Genomic DNA, 25,935 nt, shown 5'->3' on the forward strand with positions numbered 1-25,935 from the left:
ACCTCCTCACACCCCGGCCTCCACTCCTCCCTCCCTCGACGGCGGCGAGCGACGACCCACCGGACCTCCGCGGTTCAGATCCCGGTCTCCTCTCGCCGGTAAGGATCGTTCTACACAAACATCCATCCCATTTCCCGCAATCAAAAGCCAAAATCGGAAGCATCCCGTCTCCGAGCTCGGCTCGGCGCCAGCTGACCCTCTCCGTGCCTGACGCGTCCGTCTGCCTCCACCAGGCCCTCCTTTTCCGTGATTTGTCGGCGCGGCCTCCGTGATCGATGGCGGTTGCGTCCGCCAGCGGCGGCGCGATGTTCCCTCCGCCCACAAACTCGCCGCCACAAAGCTCTGGGAGGACCCGTCCTTCTTCCGGTGGAGGAAGCGGGACGCGCACGTGCCGCTCCGCTCGTAGGACACGCTCGAAGGTGAGACGAATCTCATCGCGACCAGATCTTCCTCTCCATTATGAATCCATTGATTGCATTGCTGCAACTAGCATAAACAGCCTGAATGCCAATTCTAGCGCAGTGTAGACAGTATGCATTGGCACTCAGAAAAATATCCTTATGCGTACAACTTGTGTCATGCAATAATGAATCCTATTACATATGTTACACTGACATATTTAAGTATATTTATTTACACTGAACAAACACAATAATTTTGTGAACAAATGATACTTCATAGAACTTGCCAAATTGCATGCACTACATATGGCAGGGGGCCTTTTATTTTTGCACTAGTAGTCTGCATCCCACACAGAGAAAGCACTAGAGGACCTCATCCAGTTGGCAGTAATTTCAGGGTAGTGCCGGTTGATCACATCTCGTAGGCCTTCAGTTGTTTTGACCCACTGCATCCCCTTCTTGGTGTATGTTTTCTCATTGAAATTGCTTGTAATAAATCGATCTGCTTCGAGCCTCCTGTTTACAGAAATGTGTTAAATTAATATTCATATCTTAACTGAGTAGTCATCATCTCAAATTAGTACTTCCACATTTGACTACTTCTTTTTTCTGGTAACATTCTGGATCTACCAGTAAAGTACCCATAATGGTCACATCGTTTGTTTTCTTGCCTTTTTGAACTTCGGTTTGGGTAAATTTTGAATAAGTGAAAATTAGCTTAAGCCACATTCTCAGTTGTTTCCTAATACATTTAACAAGGGCTTAAATCAAATTTGGTACTTTATCTAGCATTCAATATTAGTTAAAACTAAATATCACCTTGATGCCATTAAAATGAAAATGTTGAATGCTGTTTCGCTTATGGCAAATCCCTTGATTTTTTTCTCTGCCATAAGACCAACAAGAAGATCCAATTTCTCTACATCATCTCCATATATTGCTCTTATGGATTCAATTGCATCCTTGTCACTTGTCAGATCCTCCCAACTTTTTATTGGAATCAGAAATAGTCTCCTCCTGAACTCATTGTACCTCGGTACACTTCTCTCCCTGTCTCGGTATACTTTATTTTGGAGGAAAATAAAATGACATTAATCTCAGTGTAATCATTATCAAAGGCATTAGACACAGTAATCCTCTTTATTTAACTTGAAGAGTACAGCTTTTGCTTAACATTGTTGTCTATACTATTATGCAGCAATGTCGTTGTTTTTTCAATAAATGGTAGTTGTGATTGACTAGAGAGTGGTGCTAAGGTTACAAGATACAAACATGATATATGTCTTGGTTAGAGAATCATGTATTTTCAATCTGATTAGTACAATAATAGTTTGGGAATTCTTGAAAATTGAAAAGTATGTTGTGATAAATTTCAACATAGTAGTTTAAGGATACAAAATACTTGTTCTAGTACTTAATTTGTTGCCAGTATGAGTTATTTTAAATATTTTTATGCATTGGATTATTCTTGGTGGACCCTTGTACCAATTTGACATGGTGCAAAATCATGATCCTCTACTGATAGTGGTATAAATTGGGTCCAAATTTCGTACCTTCTAGGGCAGCAAGGTCGATTCTGTCAGATCGATTGGTACCATCCAAATTTTGTGGTATAAGGTCCCTGAAGAAACTTGGGTAGTTCCATAGTTCAAGTGCACCACAAGCTTGATATCCCATTGATAATGTTTGTTTTTCAAACCCTATTTTTGAAAGCTGATCTTCCCCCTTGAGACCAACCAACTCTCCAATATCGATACTACATTTTGACACAAGAAAGAAATGGTGTCAGTGTTTCTGTTAGTTATACTAAAAATGTGCTAACCGAGCAGAAAACTTATTGTGACCAAGATTATACATTCTACTTTTTATTGTATAGTTAAGAAGCTAAAAAACACAATAAATCTAGCTGTTTGTGTCGAGTTCAGTGTCTAATGTCAGGTTCAGTAATCCATGATGTAAGAGTCGATATCTAATAGAAGAATGTCTTAACTTTTTTCCTCATTTCTTTATAATATGTATCACTCTTTTTCTGTCTGGTCTAATGAAAGTTGTTAGTTTGCATTCCATCTTCTACATAAAAAATGAGAGGAATGGATGCCAAACATAAATTGTGTACTCACTCTTCCAGGTATGGTGGGGAATTATTTGCAGCGGGTTGCCCGGTTGGATCCCTGAGCTTGAGAGTGGTTGGTATTAAGGAATGCATTCTGTAAACACTGGTAAACTCTTCAGTCAAAGAATAAGGTACGCCATGGTTGATCGGCTTCTTCAATCCCACAAGCCCACCTAATGCCGTTCCTCCTATGTGACCAAATGTATCTTTAAATTTCTTACCCAATAATCCATACCTTCACAAAAGAATCAGAATATCAGGTAAATTGTACACATTCTCACTAATTTAATTAATTTGAATTTGCAGATGTAAATAAAATTTAAGTAATACCATCATCAACAGTTAATTTTTTTTCTTTCGGCAAATATGATAAAATGAGATAAATATATCCTCACCAATTTGCGCGCATTGCAGCTCTCATGGTTTTAGTCTTGAGAAGCTCGACAGTCCAATCAATAGTGTGAATCTTTGCAATGACAGCAGAAGTGACCAATTTGGCATACCGGTATAATTCTTCATCTGATAGGTTGGGATGATCTTCCTGAGATTAAAACAAAATTTGTAATTTTTTCTTCATATTTTTAGCATAAAGAAAACAAATTAATGTCTTGGTAAATAACAGCCTTATCGGTACGGTGGTAAGAAGTCAAGAACATCAAATTCTTCCTAAAATCTAAACAAATAGATCATAGTAATGCTTCACTTACCTTTATTGCATCACAAACTGCATTGTGTTCCTTAACAAAAAGAGCTTGTAAGATCGAAACCCCAACCCAACCATTGCGAACGTCGCCCGATAATGGCACACCATTCTCCTCATGCAAAAGAAGACCGTCATCTCCGATCACTAGTTTTCCATCAACATAAGTCCTGGTCTTTTCTGCCTGTTTCTCATTATTACCATATACTGCACTCCCATCCCTTGGTACATACAAACATAGAAATTGCAAAAAATTACGACATTTCATGCACAAATGTGCATTGATTTATATGTATTCATCGATCGTCTCTATTTTTTAAGTTCATTCTTTGTGCTTAAGAGAAATTTCTGATAAAGATCTTAACGTGAGAAAATCTTAAGCATTACTCACCACCAAGCTGTGCGGACATTATTGTAACCAGTCTTTATTCCATCAGAATTTGTAGGCTGTTCTTTTGTGGCGTAGAACTTGAACGATTTGAGGGGGCACTCATTGGCCACTTCTTTTGGAGCAGTGATTTCAATCTGGAAGAAACCAAGAAAATTGAATTATATATCAACTAACAATTAGAGGTGGTAGAACCTGACCCAACCCGAGAAACCTGCTCGACTCGAATCCGACCTGACATTTTCCAAAAAGTCAAACTGGCCTGACCTGAACCAACTCGACCAGATCCAAAACTGACCCAATCCAAGATCAAATAGCATCCAATCCAACTCAAATCAACATACGATCAAAAAAGGTTGATATTGAAATTGGTCTGACCTGACCCGTCCATCACCCAACCCGACCCAACTCGACCCGAGATATTCTAGAAGGCCAACCTAACCCAAGAAGTCTAACCCGAACCCGAACCAAACCCGCTCGCCCAATTTACCACATGTAACTACAATATATATTTCAAATTCTCAATGGAAGATGAATTTCTATTTTTAAGACTTCAACAAATTAAGGCTATCAAATTAAGGAATTAAATCAAGCATGCACCTGTTTGGTATCCTCCATATGATCCATCCAGTCATGAACCATGAACTGTATCCATGCAGCTGCTAGTATATTGAACTGCTTCCCTGTGTCCTTGTATTCTCGCCTGGCTAACAGCTTTGTCGCCACAACAAATGGATCTGGGCTCATCAACTGCATCGATAAATAACAGTTAATTATTTTATGCATAACCTGATGATTCAAAAGTATACCTCGAATTTCCATCTATTAACAATATGATATAATTAAAAGAAAATGGTTATAATTAAAAGAAAATTGTTCTGTTTTTAAATTAACAAGCAAACATTAGCTCTTATTTTTAATACTGACAAAACTCGCGTCTATTTTTTTTAAAGTTTCAACGTTAATTCATTCATTTACTTATTTGAAGCTTGCAGAACGAACTACAAACAAAAAGTTTCATCAAAAAGACTTTTATTAGTCTTGAAGTCAAAGTGTCAAACTAAATATTAAATCAGAAATAAAAATAAAACACTTTTTTGGTGATCTTTACTCCTTTAATTGGCTTCTTAGACTTTAATTTCAGGTTTATTCTTCATTAACTAAATTCAATATTATAGTATCTAATTTTCTAGTGAACAAAATAATAGGATGCAAATTGAAATCAGCAGATAAGAAGAGCACATCTAAAGCATGCATATATATACAACAAGAATTACCAAAATAAAAGGGAAATAAGTGCTTAACTAATTTACATTATGTTATTAACTTGTATTGTTAGAACTTAATTAGAAATTTGGAATTTTGTAAGAAAATTACTAGATTTTTTGTAAATAGTGTATAATTAAGTACCTCATCCTGTTGATCAACTGGTTTCATGTTTCTCCCAAAAAAGGTGTATTGGCTACCAGCCTCAGCATTATGGGGGTCGTTGTACTTGCCATCTCCGGTGCGGTACGGGAACTCCTTGGGGTCAAACAGAGTACCATGAGAACTCCCAACAGCTAGCAGGTTGTATTTCTCGAGGAGGGTCCGGCGGGTGTTTAGGTAGAGTAAACCGATCAGAACAGGCATCTTGTGCCACCAGTTTCTCTTGTCAAATGCATGAATGAACTACATGAAATTAAGAAATATTAATACATTGGAGATTTAATTAGGAATGCATATGTAAATTAAATACTTCAAATAATGAGGAATATCAATTGAATAGTTAATAAGGTGGTACACAAGCATGATAAAGCTTAAGTATATATGCGTGCTTCTAATGGCCATATTTATGAACATGATTTGTTAGTTACCACCATATGCATGGAAAAATAATACATATTGGCATGCATACTAATTTGAAAATATACTTCATTATAACAGATTTCCCTAATTAAATGGTGCATCGAACTTAATTTGGCGCAATTTTTGAGATATTAAAATGAATATATATATATATATATATATATATATACATATATTATTTATTTATTTATTTAAATGAATAGATACTAATTTAAAACAGATCAAACAATTAAAATCCGGCATCAATAGCTCAAAATATAATTCAACTATTAGTTGCGTTAGAATTGATACACCCACATACACACACGCGCGCATGCGCGTGCTATATATATAAGATCAAATAAAGACATGTTTACAAAATATTTATGATAAATTAATTATGTGCTCACCTATATATGTATGCATCCTCTCTAATTAACACCCTTATCTTGCCATAAAATAAAACACTGACCACGTCAATAACATGCATACTGATTAATTTTCATACATAACATAATATTTATGATCGTACATTAATATATAACCACTACCTGATATTCTGAAGGAATATGTATGTATGTATGTAACTGTATGCAATATGTACATCAAATAAATACTTGATATATAAATTACTCTTAAACATTAATTAATTAAAACATACTAGAAAGCCAATCCTGTCACCCAAAGACATCTTAGAGAAAACATCACGGAGGTCCGGATGAACACGAGGCTTGAAGAGACCTGAACCCATGGCTACATGCAAACAAATTAAATGAATGTATGATCTTGAATATGAGGACTTACGAAGAAGTAATAATAATATATTCTGTGGAAGTTACAACAATCAGTAAGGTGTAGTACTATATTTATAATAGAAAAGGCATGCAGATCAACCCATTCTCAGTATGTTCTGATATTCAGGCCCTGTTTAGTTCGCAAAGTTTTTCCATCACTACAGTGACTTCGAATGTTTGGACACTAATTAGGAGTATTAAATGTGGATTATCGACAAAACCCATTCCATAACCCCCGGGTTCTTTTGCGAGACCTTTCTAATGAGCCTAATTAGGCCTTCATTACACAATGTGGTGCTACAGTAAACAGTCTCTAATGACGAATAAATCAGGCTTGATAGAAAGGTCTTGCGATTTGCAGTCCATCCGTGTAATTTGTTTTACAATTAGATCATGTTTAGTCCTCCTAAATAGCATCCGAAAAGTGCTACAGTGAACTTTGCAAACAATGTTTGCAATCTAAACACAGCCTCAAAGACACGTGCATGATTGATTTGCTGCGTACTATATAGGCGTTTAAATAAAAAAAATAAGATATGATGTGTAGGTGTAGCTGCTAAGAACCGATAATTTTACGGGAGCTGATACAGTGATACCGTTGTACTCCCTCCGTCCCTAAATGATGATCGTAGTTGGTTTCCGTGCCACAAGTTTGACCGACATTTGTATCTCCAAATAAATTTATTAAAAAACTAGATTCAAATATCTATCTAATGATGTTAATTTTGTACTATAAATTTATTAAAAAACTAGAGTCAAAGTTGTTTATCGGGAAGCGAAAACGACAGTTATTTAGGGACGGACAGAGTAGTTCCCATTGTTGATACAGATGATTTGACCGGGCAAACTCGTTCTACATTCCTGACTTGTACATGTAAATTTGTTTATTATGCAGCGAAAATTGTTTATTATGCATGTAAAACCAATTTGTCAAGCTTAATTAAGAACATTAAACAACTTGCATACTAATCATTTTTGCCTGCATAAAAAGACATCTAGTAACATGCATTTTACAACTAATACAGTGCATGCTAAATAAATTTGGGTGCATAATAAATATTTTGACCAAGTAAAAAAACGTCGGTATGTACTGCTTTCCTGATTATTTTGACCAAGTAAATATTTTGAGCCCAAAACCAATGGTGAAAGTGAAACCACGTGAGAGCAACTGCAACCTGCTGTTTAATTATGTCGATCTCTGGGTTTGCTCTTTCTCTTGGTCCCAACGCAAAAAAAAAGATGTTATCCTAAAAGGAATCTAAGGCACAAATGACAACAAAGGGCCACTTGGTTTGGCGGGCCGGACGCACCCACCCTATATTAGCTTATCCTTGTGGGGATGTTCGCATCCTACACAAGTTCTTGTAAATATTTTCTGCCTTCTATAAAAGTAAGGTATGCCATTGGCATACTCTCGAAAAAAATCACTTATTTCTCTCAAAAAGAAAATCACATCGCTCCTCCGTCCTTCATCCTATCCTTATCCTCAACTTTCTCTCTCTCTTTCTCAAACTATTTGTCTCTCCTCTCCTTCTCTCTCCATGAGCCAGGCCTGGCACGGCAGCGGGCCGTGCCCGACCCCAGCCGGCCTGGCGGAGGGGGGAGACGGGCCGACCTCGAGCTCGGCGAGCACCTCCAGTCCCTGGGCAAGCTCATCCGGAGCATGGAGGATGCCATGACCACCTTCCTCTCCCTTGCGCGCAGAGCAGCGGTGGAACCAAACACCCCCATGAATGTGTCTGACCCCTAGGCCCTGCCTCGTTTGGGTCACAGCCACACAGGGGGATAGCTAGATAGCCCCATCAGGAGTATAGTCCGGCGTCATCGATATGTGGTTGCCATGCATGCCAAGAGGCAATCCACACTGGCCTTTGGGAGCCCAAGGAAGAACTGCGGGTAGGTTTGGTTTGCTGTCGCTGCCCTGCCAAAGACATAGGCCGGCCAAATCTTGGCGATCGATTTGGCTGCCCAGGAATCGGCCGGCGCAGACCTCAAAAATGAAGGATGGGCAGGCCGGCCAAAGCATGCCAAAATTTGACGGGTATGCAAACACGAACCTTGTGTCTGGTCAATGGCCAAATTTTGGTATGGCTGTCGCAGACACTCATCCAAACACGCACTACATAACAGTTCGTCGATCAAAAAGACGAGAAAGTCACTGGAGAATGAAATAGCACATAATGGAATCGATTGCAAAAATCACAAGAAGAATTGCTTGGCGCATCTGTCCCGCTGCAGCAGTTTCTATGGTGGTCCGGCTGCATGTTGTTGTCCACGCATCTCCTCGTCCGCTCTACGGGCACGTTTGGTTCTATGCCACGATTGGCCAGGCAAGGAAACAAGAATTCAAGAAACGGTGTGAACAGCAAGGCTACTGCTTACCTCTGGTAGAAGGAAAACCTGGAGATGTGCTGAGCTCTCAGAAATCCCCGCACGGCTGAAGAAAAGAGGCTTGCTCAACCCATGCTGGGTGCACGCCGCTATATATCAATCGATTGAAGGTTGGCTGAACGTACTGTTGGAGCTAATCTTATTGGAATAGAATTTGCATGTGATACATGCTAAAAAGATGATGTCAAATTAGTTTTGTCAATACCAAGTGCATGCATGTGTATGTGTGCAGGTGATGGATGAGCGGTCGGCAAGGAGCATTTTCTACTGCTGAAATTGGCTGGACGTACGACTCCAACATTAATATTGATGAAAAAGAAAAACATGCAAAGACTTATTTGTATCCTCCTGTCAAGTTGACATTCCGAAGAAATATCATATATATATGCAGACGTCTTCAGTTTCCAGGAAATAAATCTGTCGTCCTGTCTCGCAAATGATGTTAGGAAATGCCAACGTGCTGCATAGTTGAGCCATTCGAACCATAGCGTCGAGGAAGGCACCATGTCCATGTGGCTGGGCAGTTGGGCACCGTGGAGTAGACCTTCTATCCATTGGAACCGGAAGATTATTCTTCTTCTCCTTCTTCTTCTTCTTCGGTCGTGAGCGCGCACCCGACCCGGTCTCCCTCTGACCTGACCCGGACGCACGCTCCGCAAGTTGCGAGCTCTCGGCCACCAACAAAGTGACCGGAGGAAAATTTCCGTGGCACATGCCCGGCGGCCAATGGGAGGAGGTAGCCAACGCGCGCCCGGAAGCCTGCGCGCACGTATGCTTCGACCGATCGATCGGGAAGAGGAGAAAGTCGTGGTTGCGCCCTTCCTGTCACGGACGGGATAGAGGGTGCGTCCCCCGTTCGACCGGTCGCGCAGGATAGAAGCATTTTCTCAACTCGGAAGCCCAAGTGTGCGCTGCCCCTGCGGCTGCGTCATGGGAGGGAACGAACTCCGATATCCGTCGGTTTGGTTGTCCTTTCGTTGTATTTCTGGACGCTCTGGACGTCAGAGTGCGAGGGAGTGTTAAATATCTTGAATTGTTTATCACTGACGAGCTCAGCTGGTTAAAAACTTAAAATACAAAGTTTGGAAACTAATATTCTTGCTTTATTTTTGAAGCTAGATACGTATTCTTGCTTGCTTAGGCTGGCGAAAGCTTGAGAAAAGTATGCGAGTCGAGCAACTTGCAACAGATTTGAAGGAGATTTCCATTCCGGCATAATTTATTTATTTTTTGCGGGTGCATTCCAGCATATATATATGCATGTCACACCAAATACAGATTTCAGCCAATTAGAGGGCACGTACATGTGCAACAACACTCCAAGGAACGTTCCGCCAGATGGATTGGATCGGTCGATCGACGTGATCATGTCATGGCTGCAGTCCGCGAGAGCGCGACGCTCTAGCAGTGGCTATACTATATCATTAGTCCGGCCGGCAGTCCCGTGCCCGAACAAAAGACATACGTACCTACCTACCATGCATGTACCGCAGCTACGTTTCCAAGAGTACAAAGATGGAAAACGTTTGTAATCATCCGGCTGATTTCAGCCCAGGCGTAAGCCGCCACGTGCCTGTGAACCTGGCTGATTCCACGTTCGTTCCTTCCGTGATAAACGTTCCCACGGCTGTTACTTTCGTGTGTCCACGTAGGACTGGGGCCGCTGTTGTTGCTGTTTACCCCGCGCTCATGCATGCGCTATGTAGCTCACGCCTACACGCTACTGCTGCTGCTGCCTCCCTCTCTCTCTCTCATCTGCCTTTCACGTGCTTTATTTCTCTTAACTACTCCCTTCCTTTCAAAATAGATGACCCAACTTTATACTTTATTTTGAAACCGAGGGAGTAAGTTTTTTTTAGGGGTTCTCTTTACTGAGTTGACTACATAGGAAACACTCTCGCTAGCAATGCATGCTTTGAGTCGCGTCCTTAACGTCGTCGCCGCCGCCGCCGTTGTGAAGCATGTTATCGCAGCAGCATCAGCAGACAAACGGCTGTTGTAGCATCATCGAAGCAGACGTGCGAACATCGCAGCACTGCCTTTGCATCATCGTGGAAGTAGCCGGTCATCGAAGCACATCATCGCAGCAGCATCGCGATCATTCGAAGCATACCGCGGCGGCGGCGGCCGAAGCACCTGCATTCACCGTCAAAGCATGTCATTGCAACATCATCGAAGCAGTCAGGCTGTCGTTGTAGCATCACCACGACCATCAACGCATGTCATCGAAGCAAACCATGGCCATTTGAAGAACATTGTCATGACATGGTCGCGCCCGTTGAAGCATGCTGTCGCAACATCATTGCCACGACTGTCAAAGCACGTTGTCGTGGCATCATCGAAGCAGTAGTGCGGCCATCGCAACATCCACCATGGCCGTCGACGCACGTCGTCGCAGCATCAGCGGAGCAGCCGACCTATGCTCGTAGCATCACCACGGCCGTCGAAGCACACAATGGCCACTCGTGGATGTTGGGGGCGCCGGCAAAGGGCTTCGTGTTGCGAAGGAGAGACGCAATACCGACCACAACCGTCTTTGGCCGTGCTTGCTAAGAGGCGGTCATGGGATTCTACAAAAAGGCTGTAAAGGTCTTCGCCACATAAGTCATGTTGCAATGGGTCTTCGCAACACGTGTCATGTTGCAAGGTGTGGCGCAACATATGTTGTGCTGCAAGGGGAGCCGTAACACTGGTCGCTCGATCATGCCGACCCAACGACTCGTGAACCCACTGATCTTTGCAAAAGATCAGCCGACCGATGCATAGCGCATGCTTTTGTTCTCCGTGGACCGCAGCTCACGCGTAGTGATGCCACAATAATAGTATACTAGAACATGAAGGCGCGCGTTGCTGCGCTCGTCCATTTTAATGAAAAATGGTAGAAATTAAAAACAAATTGAATACAACCATGGGACAACTTGTGATATAAGCCTTGTGTAGATTTTGATGGAATTTTTGCCTATTTGGGCCTAGCCCAATAGTAGTTTCAGAAATTCCTAATAAATCCTAGAGGCCCACGCAGCCCATTTGTGCAAGGCAAGAGTTGGAACTAAAGTTTAGTCCCACCTTGCTAGTTTAGAGGGAGTTGGACCTCTTTATAAGGGAGGCTCCTTCCCCACTTGTATGAGCATGAGAACAAGAGGGACATCCACGCGCGCTCCTCCTCCGCCGCCCGCCTCGTCACCACGCGCCGCGCCGCGCCGCGGGTTGCGGGAATGAGCCGAGCCGATGTCTAATTTTTGCCACGCACTACGGGTATACGAAAGGTCACCTGGGAGCTGAAAAGTTTTGCGGTAGTGGATAATGAATACGAATGGCGCACCTCTTCGCGTGCTACCTGTTCACTTCATCTCCCTTCGTTGCTTCACCTCCCGGCGCAGCCTGTTCGCGTCCCTCTGCTGTGCCTATATAAGAGAGGTCGCGCCTCTCCCGAGAGACACATCAGAAGGTTCTCTTCCTCTCGCCACACAGTTCCAAACTCTGCGCTACTGCTGTCTTCCTCATCCCGGCTTGCGGCGTGCACCGCGCGTCGGGACAGTAGGCCTCCGAGACCGCACCTTTTGAGTCCTGTACGGGAGAAGGGTGATAAGGTTTTTGGGGAGCGCTCAGCGCGACTACTGGCTGTTTCATCGGACGATCCGGTCGCCGACGACTACTTCCCCGACGACGACTTCTTCCCCGACGTCCACGACCTCCTCGACGACATGGCAGGCGAGGACATCGACCCCAAGTCCAGCGCTTCTGCTGCTGCTGTGCCGTACGTGTTCTTATCCTATCTGTTAGAAGTCGTGCTACAGTTCTTGGTTCTAGTCTCTGTCCTACATATGTTAGGTTCTATGTGGTATAAGCATCTTCATCTAGTGTCTGTTCTAGATATGTTTACCTCAAATTCATATATGCAGACGATGTTTACCTTCACTTTGTCAGATTGCATGACTTGCTTTATATTTGCTATATTAGTCATGCTTCATCTAGTATTTCTGGTAATAAAATCATTCGGAAAATTGCTCATATTTCCAACAATCCAAAAACCTTATCATAGGCAATTTACCCCGAGTGGTTTTGCTGCTTCCATGAGACCTCCTATATTTGAGGGTATCCACTATAAGAGGTGGCACGTGAAACACTCTCGCTAGCAATGCATGCTTTGAGTCGCGTCCTTAACGTCGTCGCCGCCGCCGCCGTTGTGAAGCATGTTATCGCAGCAGCATCAGCAGACAAACGGGTGTTGTAGCATCATCGAAGCAGACGTGCGAACATGGCAGCACTGCCTTTGCATCATCGTGGAAGTAGCCGGGCCTCCATCACACAACATCGTCGCGGTCATCGAAGCACATCATCGCAGCAGCATCGCGATCATTCGAAGCATACCGCGGCGGCGGCGGCCGAAGCACCTGCATTCACCGTCAAAGCATGTCATTGCAACATCATCGAAGCAGTCAGGCTGTCGTTGTAGCATCACCACGACCATCAACGCATGTCATCGAAGCAAACCATGGCCATTTGAAGAACATTGTCATGACATGGTCGCGCCCGTTGAAGCATGATGTCGCAACATCATTGCCACGACTGTCAAAGCACGTTGTCGTGGCATCATCGAAGCAGTAGTGCGGCCATCGCAACATCCACCATGGCCGTCGACGCACGCTGTCGCAGCATCAGCGGAGCAGCCGACCTATGCTCGTAGCATCACCACGGCCGTCGAAGCACACAATGGCCACTCGTGGATGTTGGGGGCGCCGGCAAAGGGCTTCGTGTTGCGAAGGAGAGACGCAATACCGACCACAACCGTCTTTGGCCGTGCTTGCTAAGAGGCGGTCATGGGATTCTACAAAAAGGCTGTAAAGGTCTTCGCCACATAAGTCATGTTGCAATGGGTCTTCGCAACACGTGTCATGTTGCAAGGTGTGGCGCAACATATGTTGTGCTGCAAGGGGAGCCGTAACACTGGTCGCTCGATCATGCCGACCCAACGACTCGTGAACCCACTGATCTTTGCAAAAGATCAGCCGACCGATGCATAGCGCATGCTTTTGTTCTCCGTGGACCGCAGCTCACGCGTAGTGATGCCACAATAATAGTATACTAGAACATGAAGGCGCGCGTTGCTGCGCTCGTCCATTTTAATGAAAAATGGTAGAAATTAAAAACAAATTGAATACAACCATGGGACAACTTGTGATATAAGCCTTGTGTAGATTTTGATGGAATTTTTGCCTATTTGGGCCTAGCCCAATAGTAGTTTCAGAAATTCCTAATAAATCCTAGAGGCCCACGCAGCCCATTTGTACAAGGCAAGAGTTGGAACTAAAGTTTAGTCCCACCTTGCTAGTTTAGAGGGAGTTGGACCTCTTTATAAGGGAGGCTCCTTCCCCACTTGTATGAGCATGAGAACAAGAGGGACATCCACGCGCGCTCCTCCTCCGCCGCCCGCCTCGTCACCACGCGCCGCGCCGCGCCGCGGGTTGCGGGAATGAGCCGAGCCGATGTCTAATTTTTGCCACGCACTACGGGTATACGAAAGGTCACCTGGGAGCTGAAAAGTTTTGCGGTAGTGGATAATGAATACGAACGGCGCACCTCTTCGCGTGCTACCTGTTCACTTCATCTCCCTTCGTTGCTTCACCTCCCGGCGCAGCCTGTTCGCGTCCCTCTGCTGTGCCTATATAAGAGAGGTCGCGCCTCTCCCGAGAGACACATCAGAAGGTTCTCTTCCTCTCGCCACACAGTTCCAAACTCTGCGCTACTGCTGTCTTCCTCATCCCGGCTTGCGGCGTGCACCGCGCGTCGGGACAGTAGGCCTCCGAGACCGCACCTTTTGAGTCCTGTACGGGAGAAGGGTGATAAGGTTTTTGGGGAGCGCTCAGCGCGACTACTGGCTGTTTCATCGGACGATCCGGTCGCCGACGACTACTTCCCCGACGACGACTTCTTCCCCGACGTCCACGACCTCCTCGACGACATGGCAGGCGAGGACATCGACCCCAAGTCCAGCGCTTCTGCTGCTGCTGTGCCGTACGTGTTCTTATCCTATCTGTTAGAAGTCGTGCTACAGTTCTTGGTTCTAGTCTCTGTCCTACATATGTTAGGTTCTATGTGGTATAAGCATCTTCATCTAGTGTCTGTTCTAGATATGTTTACCTCAAATTCATATATGCAGACGATGTTTACCTTCACTTTGTCAGATTGCATGACTTGCTTTATATTTGCTATATTAGTCATGCTTCATCTAGTATTTCTGGTAATAAAATCATTCGGAAAATTGCTCATATTTCCAACAATCCAAAAACCTTATCATAGGCAATTTACCCCGAGTGGTTTTGCTGCTTCCATGAGACCTCCTATATTTGAGGGTATCCACTATAAGAGGTGGCACGTGAAACACTCTCGCTAGCAATGCATGCTTTGAGTCGCGTCCTTAACGTCGTCGCCGCCGCCGCCGTTGTGAAGCATGTTATCGCAGCAGCATCAGCAGACAAACGGGTGTTGTAGCATCATCGAAGCAGACGTGCGAACATGGCAGCACTGCCTTTGCATCATCGTGGAAGTAGCCGGGCCTCCATCACACAACATCGTCGCGGTCATCGAAGCACATCATCGCAGCAGCATCGCGATCATTCGAAGCATACCGCGGCGGCGGCGGCCGAAGCACCTGCATTCACCGTCAAAGCATGTCATTGCAACATCATCGAAGCAGTCAGGCTGTCGTTGTAGCATCACCACGACCATCAACGCATGTCATCGAAGCAAACCATGGCCATTTGAAGAACATTGTCATGACATGGTCGCGCCCGTTGAAGCATGATGTCGCAACATCATTGCCACGACTGTCAAAGCACGTTGTCGTGGCATCATCGAAGCAGTAGTGCGGCCATCGCAACATCCACCATGGCCGTCGACGCACGCTGTCGCAGCATCAGCGGAGCAGCCGACCTATGCTCGTAGCATCACCACGGCCGTCGAAGCACACAATGGCCACTCGTGGATGTTGGGGGCACCGGCAAAGGGCTTCGTGTTGCGAAGGAGAGACGCAATACCGACCACAACCGTCTTTGGCCGTGCTTGCTAAGAGGCGGTCATGGGATTCTACAAAAAGGCTGGAAAGGTCTTCGCCACATAAGTCATGTTGCAATGGGTCTTCGCAACACGTGTCATGTTGCAAGGTGTGGCGCAACATATGTCGTGCTGCAAGGGGAGCCGTAACACTGGTCGCTCGATCATGCCGACCCAACGACTCGTGAACCCACTGATCTTTGCAAAAGATCAGCCGACCGATGCATAGCGCATGCTTTTGTTCTCCGTGGACCGCAGCTCACGCATAGTGATGCCACAATAATAGTATACTAGAACATGAAGGCGCGCGTTGCTGCGCTCGTCCATTTTAATGAAAAATGGTAGAAATTAAAAACAAATTGAATAGAACCATGGGACAACTTGTGATATAAGCCTTGTGTAGATTTTGCTGGAATTTTTGCCTATTTGGGCCTAGCCCAATAGTAGTTTCAGAAATTCCTAATAAATCCTAGAGGCCCACGCAGCTCATTTGTGCAAGGCAAGAGTTGGAACTAAAGTTTAGTCCCACCTTGCTAGTTTAGAGGGAGTTGGACCTCTTTATATGGGAGGCTCCTTCCCCACTTGTATGAGCATGAGAACAAGAGGGACATCCACGCGCGCTCCTCCTCCGCCGCCCGCCTCGTCACCACGCGCCGCGCCGCGCCGCGGGTTGCGGGAATGAGCCGAGCCGATGTCTAATTTTTGCCACGCACTACGGGTATACGAAAGGTCACCTGGGAGCTGAAAAGTTTTGCGGTAGTGGATAATGAATACGAACGGCGCACCTCTTCGCGTGCTACCTGTTCACTTCATCTCCCTTCGTTGCTTCACCTCCCGGCGCAGCCTGTTCGCGTCCCTCTGCTGTGCCTATATAAGAGAGGTCACGCCTCTCCCGAGAGACACATCAGAAGGTTCTCTTCCTCTCGCCAAACAGTTCCAAACTCTGCGCTACTGCTGTCTTCCTCATCCAGGCTTGCGGCGTGCACCGCGCGTCGGGACAGTAGGCCTCCGAGACCGCACCTTTTGAGTCCTGTACGGGAGAAGGGTGATAAGGTTTTTGGGGAGCGCTCAGCGCGACTACTGGCTGTTTCATCGGACGATCCGGTCGCCGACGACTACTTCCCCGACGACGACTTCTTCCCCGACGTCCACGACCTCCTCGACGACATGGCAGGCGAGGACATCGACCCCAAGTCCAGCGCTTCTGCTGCTGCTGTGCCGTACGTGTTCTTATCCTATCTGTTAGAAGTCGTGCTACAGTTCTTGGTTCTAGTCTCTGTCCTACATATGTTAGGTTCTATGTGGTATAAGCATCTTCATCTAGTGTCTGTTCTAGATATGTTTACCTCAAATTCATATATGCAGACGATGTTTACCTTCACTTTGTCAGATTGCATGACTTGCTTTATATTTGCTATATTAGTCATGCTTCATCTAGTATTTCTGGTAATAAAATCATTCGGAAAATTGCTCATATTTCCAACAATCCAAAAACCTTATCATAGGCAATTTACCCCGAGTGGTTTTGCTGCTTCCATGAGACCTCCTATATTTGAGGGTATCCACTATAAGAGGTGGCACGTGAAACACTCTCGCTAGCAATGCATGCTTTGAGTCGCGTCCTTAACGTCGTCGCCGCCGCCGCCGTTGTGAAGCATGTTATCGCAGCAGCATCAGCAGACAAACGGGTGTTGTAGCATCATCGAAGCAGACGTGCGAACATGGCAGCACTGCCTTTGCATCATCGTGGAAGTAGCCGGGCCTCCGTCACACAACATCGTCGCGGTCATCGAAGCACATCATCGCAGTAGCATCGCGATCATTCGAAGCATACCGCGGCGGCGGCGGCCGAAGCACCTGCATTCACCGTCAAAGCATGTCATTGCAACATCATCGAAGCAGTCAGGCTGTCGTTGTAGCATCACCACGACCATCAACGCATGTCATCGAAGCAAACCATGGCCATTTGAAGAACATTGTCATGACATGGTCGCGCCCGTTGAAGCATGATGTCGCAACATCATTGCCACGACTGTCAAAGCACGTTGTCGTGGCATCATCGAAGCAGTAGTGCGGCCATCGCAACATCCACCATGGCCGTCGACGCACGCCGTCGCAGCATCAGCGGAGCAGCCGACCTATGCTCGTAGCATCACCACGGCCGTCGAAGCACACAATGGCCACTCGTGGATGTTGGGGGCACCGGCAAAGGGCTTCGTGTTGCGAAGGAGAGACGCAATACCGACCACAACCGTCTTTGGCCGTGCTTGCTAAGAGGCGGTCATGGGATTCTACAAAAAGGCTGGAAAGGTCTTCGCCACATAAGTCATGTTGCAATGGGTCTTCGCAACACGTGTCATGTTGCAAGGTGTGGCGCAACATATGTCGTGCTGCAAGGGGAGCCGTAACACTGGTCGCTCGATCATGCCGACCCAACGACTCGTGAACCCACTGATCTTTGCAAAAGATCAGCCGACCGATGCATAGCGCATGCTTTTGTTCTCCGTGGACCGCAGCTCACGCATAGTGATGCCACAATAATAGTATACTAGAACATGAAGGCGCGCGTTGCTGCGCTCGTCCATTTTAATGAAAAATGGTAGAAATTAAAAACAAATTGAATAGAACCATGGGACAACTTGTGATATAAGCCTTGTGTAGATTTTGCTGGAATTTTTGCCTATTTGGGCCTAGCCCAATAGTAGTTTCAGAAATTCCTAATAAATCCTAGAGGCCCACGCAGCCCATTTGTGCAAGGCAAGAGTTGGAACTAAAGTTTAGTCCCACCTTGCTAGTTTAGAGGGAGTTGGACCTCTTTATATGGGAGGCTCCTTCCCCACTTGTATGAGCATGAGAACAAGAGGGACATCCACGCGCGCTCCTCCTCCGCCGCCCGCCTCGTCACCACGCGCCGCGCCGCGCCGCGGGTTGCGGGAATGAGCCGAGCCGATGTCTAATTTTTGCCACGCACTACGGGTATACGAAAGGTCACCTGGGAGCTGAAAAGTTTTGCGGTAGTGGATAATGAATACGAACGGCGCACCTCTTCGCGTGCTACCTGTTCACTTCATCTCCCTTCGTTGCTTCACCTCCCGGCGCAGCCTGTTCGCGTCCCTCTGCTGTGCCTATATAAGAGAGGTCACGCCTCTCCCGAGAGACACATCAGAAGGTTCTCTTCCTCTCGCCAAACAGTTCCAAACTCTGCGCTACTGCTGTCTTCCTCATCCAGGCTTGCGGCGTGCACCGCGCGTCGAGACAGTAGGCCTCCGAGACCGCACCTTTTGAGTCCTGTACGGGAGAAGGGTGATAAGGTTTTTGGGGAGCGCTCAGCGCGACTACTGGCTGTTTCATCGGACGATCCGGTCGCCGACGACTACTTCCCCGACGACGACTTCTTCCCCGACGTCCACGACCTCCTCGACGACATGGCAGGCGAGGACATCGACCCCAAGACCAGCGCTTCTGCTGCTGCTGTGCCGTACGTGTTCTTATCCTATCTGTTAGAAGTCGTGCTACAGTTCTTGGTTCTAGTCTCTGTCCTACATATGTTAGGTTCTATGTGGTATAAGCATCTTCATCTAGTGTCTGTTCTAGATATGTTTACCTCAAATTCATATATGCAGACGATGTTTACCTTCACTTTGTCAGATTGCATGACTTGCTTTATATTTGCTATATTAGTCATGCTTCATCTAGTATTTCTGGTAATAAAATCATTCGGAAAATTGCTCATATTTCCAACAATCCAAAAACCTTATCATAGGCAATTTACCCCGAGTGGTTTTGCTGCTTCCATGAGACCTCCTATATTTGAGGGTATCCACTATAAGAGGTGGCATGTGAGAGCAGTCTTATGGTTTCAGACCATGAGCTGCTATGACGCCACTCTTGGCAAACCTGAAGGAGAGCAAGATGCCCAACAGACACAAGCTTTTCAGAAAATGGATACCTTGTTTAAGGCTGCGCTCTTGAGTGTTCTTGGAGAGAACATAGTTGATGCTTATGTGTCAATTGATAATGAAAAAGATATGTGAGACGCACTCGAGGCCAAGTTTGGGGTCTCGGATGCCGGCACTGAGCTGTACATCATGAAGCAATTCTATGATTACAGGATGACTGAAGAGCGCTCCGTGGTTGAGCAGGCTCATGAGATACAGTCATTTGCTAGAGAACTTGAGCACTTCAATTGCATGCTACCGGACAAGTTTGTTGCCGGGGGTATCATCACTAAGCTTCCTCCTTCATGGAGGAACTTTGCTACCTTACTGAAACATAAGAGACAGGAGTTTTCCGTTCCGGATCTCATTGGTACTCTTGATGTGGAAGAAAAGGCGAGAGCAAAGGACACACGTGCTCGAGGTATTGAGGGAGGATCTAGTGCCAATGTGGTACAGAAGCAGAACTTCCAGCCCCACAAGTTCAAGAACAAGGGCAAGTTTGATGGGAAGAACAAGGCTCTGCAACACACGAACTTCAAGAAGAAGAATGGCAAGAAGAAAGGTGCTTGTCATGTGTGTGGAGATCCTGATCATTGGGCTCCTAGTTGCCCTAATCGCTATGACAAGCGTCATCCTGGGAAAGGCGGCAAGACCGCTAATGTTGTCATTGGAGACACTGACATGAAGGATGCTGGGTATGGTATATTTCCCACTATTCTTTCAGTATGTCATTCTCCTGACTGGTTGATTGGCACGGGTGCTAATGTGCATGTATGCGGTGATATTTCCATGTTTTCGTCTTATCAGACCACGGGGACTTCAACCGTGCTGATGGGCAACGGTTCAAGTGCTTCTTTTCGTGGTGTTGGCACGGTCGATCTGAAGTTTACTTCGGGGAAGATCGTGCGGCTGAAGAACGTGCATTATGTCCCCTCCGTCAATAAAAATCTTGTTAGCGGATCTCTTCTGTGTAGAGATGGCTATAAGCTTGTCTTTGAGTCGAATAAATTTGTAATATCCAAGTATGGAACTTTTGTTGGTAAAGGCTATGAGTCAGGAGGCCTGTTTCGTTTATCCTTATCAGACGTTTGCAATAAAGTTGTTAATCATATTTGCAACAATAGTGAGTCAAATGTGTGGCATTCACGTCTTTGTCATGTTAACTTTGGTTGCATGTCGCGACTAGCGAAGTTGAACTTAATCCCTAGTTTCACCACTGTCAAGGGATCTAAGTGTCAAGTGTGTGTGCAAGCTAAGCAACCTCGTAAGTCTCACGTGACTGCGGAGACGAGAAATCTTGCACCACTAGAACTTATACATTCAGATCTATGTGAAATGAATGGTGTTTTGACAAAAGGTGGAAAGAAATATTTCATGACGTTAATTGACGACTCCACTAGATACTGCCGTGTGCATCTTCTGAAATCTAAGGATGAGGCTTTGAACTTTTTCAAGATCTATAAAGCTGAAGTGGAAAACCAACTTGATCGAAAAACAAAGAGGCTTAGGTCCGACCGTGGTGGAGAGTATTTTTTCAATGAATTTGATGCTTTTTGTGCGGAACATGGTATAATCCATGAGAGGACGCCTCCCTACTCACCTCAGTCAAATGGGGTGGCCGAAAGAAAGAACCGTACTCTAACTGATTTGGTTAACGCCATGTTAGACACATCGGGTCTCTCCAAGGCATGGTGGGGGGAGGCGATATTGACAGCGTGTCATGTCCTAAATCGAGTCCCCACAAAGAACAAAGAGATAACTCCATTCGAGGAATGGGAGAAGAAAAAGTTAAAACTCTCTTATCTGCGAACATGGGGTTGTTTGGCGAAAGTCAATGTTCCAATTCCAAAGAAGCGGAAACTTGGACCAAAGACTGTGGATTGTGTTTTCCTGGGATATGCTTTTCATAGCATTGGCTATAGATTCTTGGTTGTAAAATCTGAGGTACCTGACATGCATGTCGGTACGATCATGGAGTCGAATGATGCGACTTTCTTTGAAGATATCTTTCCCATGAAGGATATGTCTACCTCATCTGATCAGGAGATGCCTAGTTCATCGAATCAGGAACCAGTTACAATTACCGAACCTGCCATTTTGATGGAACACTTTGAAAGTCCTGTGGAGGAGAACAGTGAAGTTCCTATTAGGAGCAAGAGACAGAGGACTGCAAAGTCCTTTGGTGATGATTTTCTTGTGTATCTCATAGATGACACTCCCAGTTCTATTTCGGAGGCCTATGCATCGGAAGATGCAGACTACTGGAAGGAAGCGGTTCGTAGCGAGATGGATTCCATCTTGGCGAATCAGACTTGGGAGATAACTGATCGTCCTTATGGGTGCAAACCTATAGGATGCAAATGGGTATTCAAGAAGAAGCTTAGGCCTGATGGTACTATTGAAAAGTACAAGGCTCGGCTCGTGGCAAAGGGTTATACCCAAAAGGAAGGAGAAGACTTCTTTGATACTTACTCACCTGTGGCTCGACTGACCACTATTCGAGTTCTACTTTCACTAGCCGCCTCACATGGCCTTCTCGTTCATCAAATGGATGTTAAGACTGCTTTTCTAAATGGAGAGTTGGATGAGGAAATTTATATGGAACAACCAGATGGGTTTGTAGTAGATGGTCAGGAAGGGAAAGTGTGCAAGTTGCTGAAGTCTTTGTATGGACTCAAGCAAGCACCCAAACAGTGGCATGAGAAATTCGAAAGAACTTTAACTGCTGCAGGCTTTGTTGTGAACGAAGCTGACAAATGTGTGTACTATCGCCATGGTGGGGGCGAGGGAGTTATGCTTTGCTTGTATGTTGATGACATACTGATTTTCGGAATAAATCTGAATGTTATTAAGGAGGTCAAGGATTTCCTATCTCGCTGTTTTGAGATGAAGGATTTAGGAGTGGCTGATGTCATTCTGAACATCAAGTTGTTGAGAGATGATGATGGTGGGATTACATTGCTTCAATCTCACTATGTGGAAAAGATCTTGAGTCGCTTTGGCTATAGTGACTGCAAGCCCTCTCCAACACCATATGATGCTAGCGTGCTACTTCGAAAGAATCGAAGAATTGCTAGAGATCAATTGAAGTATTCTCAAATTATTGGCTCGCCTATGTACTTAGCAAGTGCTACAAGACCTGACATCTCTTTTGCTGTTAGAAAACTGAGTCGGTTTGTTTCAAAACCAGGAGATGTGCATTGGAAAGCTCTAGAGAGAGTTTTGCGTTATTTGAAAGGCACTGCGAATTATGGAATTCACTACACTGGGCATCCAAAGGTGCTTGAAGGGTATGGTGACTCAAACTGGATCTCAGATGCTGATGAGATAAAGGCCACGAGCAGTTATGTATTCACTCATGGAGGTGGCGCTGTTTCTTGGAAGTCTTGCAAGCAGACCATCTTAACGAGGTCAACAATGGAAGCAGAACTCACAGCACTAGATACAGCTACGGTCGAAGCAGATTGGCTTCGCTGGCTCTTGAATGACTTGCCGGTAGTTGAGAAACCTGTACCGGGTATCCTTATGAACTGTGACAATCAAACTGTGATCACTAAAGTGAGCAGCTCAAAGAATAACATGAAGTCATCAAGACACGTTCAGAGAAGGTTGAAGTCTGTCAGAAAAATGAAAAACTCCGAAGTTATTGCATTGGATTATGTCCAAACGTCTAAAAATCTGGCAGATCCTTTTACTAAGGGTCTATCACGTAATGTGATAGATAATGCATCGAGGAAGATGGGTATGAGACCCACAATATGAGTTGTTCACAGTGGTAACCTATTCTTTGTGATCGTAGATCCCGTGAATTAGATGTGGAAGACAAGCTGTTGGTCAACTGGGAGGAGAGTATTCCTACTGATAAAATACCACTCCATGAAGATGCAATACTCTCCTAATCTGCATGGCAGGTTGATGTATATCTTAATGTGTTCTAAGTGGCTCTTTGAAGCAGAGATGTTGTCCTGCAGAACATCTTTTGAAGAACGCACCTATATGAGTCTGATTGTTAAACGTCGCAATCTATGAGAGTAGGGTTTTCTCTAGTAAACTCATGAAAGGTCACGGAGTATGACGCATAAGCTCCACCCGCGGGGAAGACCCACGGTAGCCACGTATTGGTCAAGGCTTTATGTGAAGCTAGATTCACAGAAAACTTGCAGTTCAAGGCCCAGTCCACTGTTCAAGTTGCTTACTAGTGTAGCATAGAGTTCTAGGTGGAAGTTCAACTTAACAGTCTCCACTGCAGCACCGGTATATAAAACGGTGTTTTGGAACCAAAGGCAAATTTTGTGTGCCTCTGGGATCTGGTGGGGGATTGCTGGAATTTTTGCCTATTTAGGCCTAGCCCAATAGTAGTTTCAGAAATTCCTAATAAATCCTAGAGGTCCACGCAGCCCATTTGTGCAAGGCAAGAGGTGGAACTAAAGTTTAGTCTCACCTTGCTAGTTTAGAGGGAGTTGGACCTCTTTATAAGGGAGGCTCCTTCCCCACTTGTATGAGCATGAGAACAAGAGGGACATCCACGCGCGCTCCTCCTCCGCCGCCCTCCTCTCCACGCCACGCCACGCCTCGTCACGACGCGCCGCGGGTTGCGGGAATGAGCCGAGCCGATGTCTAATTTTTGCCACGCACTACGGGTATACGAAAGGTCACCTGGGAGCTGAAAAGTTTTGCGGCAGTGGATAATGAATACGAACGGCGCACCTCTTCGCGTGCTGCCTGTTCACTTCGTCTCCCTCCGTTGCATGACCTCCCGGCGCAGCCTGTTCGCGTCCCTCTGTTGTGCCTATATAAGAGAGGTCGCTTCTCTCTCGAGAGACACATCAGAAGGTTCTCTTCCTCTCGCCACACAGTTCCAAACTTTGCGCTACTGCTGTCTTCCTCATCCTGGCTTGCGGCGTGCACCGCGCGTCGGGACAGTAGGCCTCCGAGACCGCACCTTTTGAGTCCTGTACGGGAGAAGGGTGATAAGGTTTTTGGGGAGCGCTCAGCGCGACTACTGGCTGTTTCATCACGGACGATCCGGTCGCCGACGACTACTTCCCCGACGACGACTTCTTCCCCGACGTCCACGACCTCCTCAACGACATGGCAGGCGAGGACATCGACCCCAAGTCCAGCACTTCTGCTGCTGATGTGCCGTACGTGTTCTTATCCTTTCTCTTAGAAGTCGTGCTACAGTTCTTGGCTCTAGTCTCTGCCCTACATATGTTAGGTTCTATGTGGTATAAGCATCTTCATCTAGTGTCTGTTCTAGATATGTTTACCTCAAGTTCATATCTGCAGACGATGTTTACCTTCTCTTTGTCAGATTGCATGACTTGCTTTATATTTGCTATATTATTCATGCTTTATCTAGTATTTCTGGTAATAAAATCATTCGGAAAATTGCTCATATTTCCAACAGATTTTATCATGGAGCATACAGAAAATATGACGCTCCAGACAATAAAGCATCTGCATGATACCGAAAGCATAGTATGTAAAATCCATAAAACTATGTGTACGTTTACTTAATCATAGCTAGAAAAATATTGTAATGAGGTTTATGATAAGGAGAAAAACATCACAAGTGTGGAGGTTTCACTGCCTTGGCGCCTTCAACAATTTTAGGACTGATATGTAGTGGTGATGAAAGTTGGGTGAGAAGGGGCTGGTGGAAAGGGAAAGTACAATGTAACTCAACTGGAGAAGAGGGGATGCAATTGTTCTAGTTTTAGGGGAGTCATCACTCAGCACGCAGATCATTAACAACTTTTCCATCATGGTAACAAGAAAAATCAACGCATGACGGTGTCCAATCGTTAGTTTAACATCATATAAATACTCCATACACTAAGATAGAACACCAGCTGTTCAATCGACGATCAAGATTATAAATTGGTTACAGTTATGAATTCTGGATATTCTAGAAAAAATATATATTTGGATACTGAAGCATGCCATCTAGTGTGGACATGGAAGATACATTCGAGTATAAGAATTAGTGGTCAAGCTATAAGATCTGAAGTGAAAAAAATGCTTGCTAATTGGGAACCTGAACTCTTACTTGGTGAATTGGGAACAAAACTTACTTAATTTTCGTTGATGGCATTGCTTTTGTCCATACCTTGATCACCAACACCCAAATTCAGATTACGCTTCTAAACTGCATCAGACACTGAAAATATCAGCAACCAAATAAGTATAACTCAAGAATCTACGGCTCAGCTTACTGGGTAGTATTTTATATAGATAAGTATGATATCTTGCAGCACGAGTTCAGATATTGGGACTGATTAGATCATGATTTGAACCAGGCTAGTTCTTGGACTCAACAAAATTAAT

At 45.2% G+C, this 25,935-nt stretch overlaps 1 protein-coding gene across 3 annotated transcripts; it reads right to left on the reverse strand.

The window, feature by feature from the left end:
• Positions 1–524: 524 nt before the first annotated feature.
• Positions 525–8,880, reverse strand: LOC123072527 (alpha-dioxygenase 1-like). Of its 3 annotated transcripts, XM_044496105.1 has the most exons (11): positions 8,606–8,880; positions 6,091–6,182; positions 5,013–5,273; positions 4,203–4,352; positions 3,606–3,739; positions 3,222–3,435; positions 2,910–3,055; positions 2,522–2,749; positions 1,955–2,157; positions 1,221–1,464; positions 525–917 (listed from the first exon to the last, which is right to left on the reverse strand). In XM_044496105.1, exons 2-11 carry the CDS (start codon positions 6,178–6,180, stop codon positions 734–736), a joined length of 1,854 nt encoding a protein of 617 aa, XP_044352040.1. In that variant the 5' UTR covers positions 6,181–6,182; positions 8,606–8,880; the 3' UTR covers positions 525–733. The 3 variants fall into 3 exon arrangements, with proteins under 3 accessions (XP_044352040.1, XP_044352042.1, XP_044352041.1); XM_044496107.1 differs by lacking the exon at positions 1,221–1,464; XM_044496106.1 differs by lacking the exons at positions 6,091–6,182; positions 8,606–8,880 and adding an exon at positions 5,840–6,079.
• Between the last annotated feature and the right edge of the window lie 17,055 nt (positions 8,881–25,935).

This window comes from Triticum aestivum, chromosome 3B (genome assembly GCF_018294505.1).
Source record: "Triticum aestivum cultivar Chinese Spring chromosome 3B, IWGSC CS RefSeq v2.1, whole genome shotgun sequence".
Lineage (NCBI taxonomy): Eukaryota > Viridiplantae > Streptophyta > Magnoliopsida > Poales > Poaceae > Triticum > Triticum aestivum.